General features: G+C 47.1%; 1 protein-coding gene across 1 annotated transcript; it reads left to right on the forward strand.

The window, feature by feature from the left end:
- The first annotated feature begins 1,738 nt into the window (after positions 1-1,738).
- On the forward strand, positions 1,739-2,686 carry LOC117872425 (olfactory receptor 52K2-like). Its single transcript, XM_034760859.1, has one exon. It carries the CDS (start codon positions 1,739-1,741, stop codon positions 2,684-2,686), a length of 948 nt encoding a protein of 315 aa, XP_034616750.1.
- Positions 2,687-2,996: the final 310 nt, after the last annotated feature.

A 2,996-nucleotide genomic window follows, 5' to 3' on the forward strand; every position in this document is an offset into this window, starting at 1 on the left:
TTTTTAACATCTCTCGTCAATTTTCATAGTTTGTATTATTTGTTTTCTATTTTCCCTTTTCCCCATTTGTTTGATATTGTTTTTCACCTCTAATTGCTGCCTCCACTTTGCCACTGAACCAGCGTTTTCTCCAAAGGTGTCCACTTTCTTGACAGTGGACTTGTGGTTTTAAGCTATCTAATAAACTCTTCTTAAAGAATTTCCACATCTCAGTTCCATTTTTCTGTCTACATTTTTCCTCCCAATCAGTTAAGATGATAATTTTGCTCAGCTTTGGGGAATTAGCTCTTTGAAGAACAAAGTATCTATAGACATTACTGCTTGGGAACTGTTCTATGTCCATTTCAATGTAATTAGTTCCATTCTTTATTTTGCTCTCATATGCCATATGCTCCCTTTGTCTCTTCTTTAAACTAAACAGTCCCAGAGTTTTCAGTCTGTCTGCATATGGCAACCTTCCCCATTCTCATTGCCTGTCTCAGAAATCCCCTTTCTATCTTCTATATCTGAGTGACCAAAACTGAGCACATATCCAGAGCAGGGTATAGCCCTTTCATTAGATACACCTCGACCTCGATATAACGCTACCCGATATAACACAAATTCGGATACAACACAGTAAAGCAGTGCTCCGGGGGGCGGGGCTGCGCACTCCGGTGGATCAAAGCAAGTTCAATATAACGTGGTTTCACCTAAAACGCGGTAAGATTTTTTGGCTCTTGAGGACAGCGTTATATTGAGGTAGAGGTGTATCTGAACCTTGTCTTTCTTTTGGCCACAACTGCCAATGAGCAGGTGTTTCTCTGGAGCTGCTATCAGTGGACAGCCACATCTTTTCACTGAGGTGTATTCTAGTCGGGATGTTTCACCCGTCAAAGATTTGCTTTTTTTCCATGCTCAGATTTTGAGTTACCAGGTGAATGGGGAACTCCCTACAGCATGGACTCTTTCGTCTGGCATTCATTGGATTAAGGAGCAATGAGGGATAACCAGTATCCACACGTGTTTCCTGCTTGTGCTTTACCACAGTACAGCATGTAGGAATTATAGACACATGCCATCAAATATGGAATTGGCATTATTAGGGTCAGTTGTTTATAATTCATTTCTCTGAATAATGAAAATGTCAATTCTTAGTGTGTGAAGAGTGACCAGTCTGCTTCACCCATGAGAACAGCCCCCAGTAGTGCATGTAATTTCTCATATTAACATTGTTTCTCCACCCAGGCATTTGGACTGTGATCATCACCCTAGACTCTGGGCACATACAGAAAGTCAGCATATGGCAGCCTCCCCCATTCTCATAGCCTGTCTTAAGAAATCCCCTTTCTGTCTGCTATATCCTTAATAGAGACTGGATGACCAAAACTGAGCACATGTCCAGAGCAGGGTATTCTCCCTCGCATTCCTTCAGGCATCCGAACACTGTCTTCAGCCACTGCTGTGAATGAGCAGGTGTTTCCGTGGAGCTGCTATCAATGATGCCCTTTCCCTGAGGTGTGTTCTAGTTGGGTTGTTTGCCCCTGGCACGTCTTGGAAAATGTTTGGTTTCTTTCCACTCTCAGATCTCCCTAAGCATATGCATGCAGTTTCTCATATTAACTTTGTCTCTCCATTCAGGCATTTGTCCTGTGACGAACACCCTAGACTCTGGGCACATACAGGAAGTGAAGGGAACGTACGGTACATACAGAAGACATCATTTTGCCTCAGAGTTGGACACCTTCTCCCCTACTCCATGTCTGATTCCAACACAACCGATTTCACCAACCCCTCCACCTTCATCCTGCTGGGCATTCCTGGCCTGGAGGCAGCCCATGTCTGGATCTCCATTCCCTTCTGTGCCTTGTACTCCATAGCCGTCTTGGGGAACTTCACCATCCTGTTCATCGTGAAGATGGATCCGAGCCTCCATGGGCCCATGTACTATTTCCTCTGCATGCTGGCCGTCAGCGACTTTGTCATGTCCATGTCCATCGTGCCCAAAATGCTGAGCATCTTCTGGTTCAATTCCAGGGAGATCGATTTCAGTGCCTGCCTCACCCAGATGTACTTCATTCACTGGGCCTCAGCGATGGATTCTGGGATCTTTGTGGCCATGGCTTTGGATCGCTATGTGGCCATCTGCAACCCCCTGAGACATTCCACCATCCTGACAAACCCTGTGGTGGCCAAGATTGGCCTGGCCGTGTTGCTCCGCAGTGGCTTGCTTGCATTGCCCTTGCCCTTCCTGGTAAGGCAATGGCCATATTGCAGAACCAACATCATCCGCCAGCCGTACTGCGCACACGTGGCCGTGGTGAAGCTGGCCTGCGCTGACACCAGTGTCAATAGTTACTACGGCCTCTTTGTGCTGTTCTGTGTGATGGGTCTGGATGTGATTTTTATCATCATGTCCTATATCCAAATCCTCAGGGACATCTTCAGCCTCCCCACAAAGGGAGCCCGGCTCAAGACTTTTGGCACCTGCGGCTCCCACCTCTGTGCCATTTTAGTATTTTACATCCCAGGTCTCTTCTCCTCCCTCATGTACCGGTTTGGGCAGAATGTAGCCCTGCATTTCCATGTTCTCATTGGAACCATATGCCTCTTGCTGCCCTCCTTGCTGAACCCCATCATCTACGGGGTGAGGACCAAACAGATCAGGAACAGGGTGCTCCGGCTCTTTACTCATAAAGGGACCTAAAGTTTTCTCCTGGTGCTCTGGATCTCAGACCGAGCTCCATGCAGAGCTGGCTGGTGACATGGTGCTGGGCCCTCTTCCCTGAATCACTGACTGGGTAGTCAAAGAGACATTAAACTCTTCACTGACCTTACTGCGCTGTCAGTGTGACAGACTGGAGAATCAGTCTGTATACAACTCATTAACTCATTGGGTTGCCATTTTTCTAACTGCTGGTAACTGGACCCCGTAATTCCCCCCTCTGCCCCCCCCCATTCCTTTAAGACCCTGACCTCTGCCCTACATATTTCCCCTAGGCCCGTTCCCATGCCCC

Source organism: Trachemys scripta, chromosome 1 (genome assembly GCF_013100865.1).
Source record: "Trachemys scripta elegans isolate TJP31775 chromosome 1, CAS_Tse_1.0, whole genome shotgun sequence".
NCBI lineage: Eukaryota > Metazoa > Chordata > Testudines > Emydidae > Trachemys > Trachemys scripta.

Coding starts and splice junctions, on each gene's coding strand:
- LOC117872425 (XM_034760859.1), top strand. CDS start 1,739: ATGTCTGATTCCAACACAACCGATTTCACCAACCCCTCCACCTTCATC.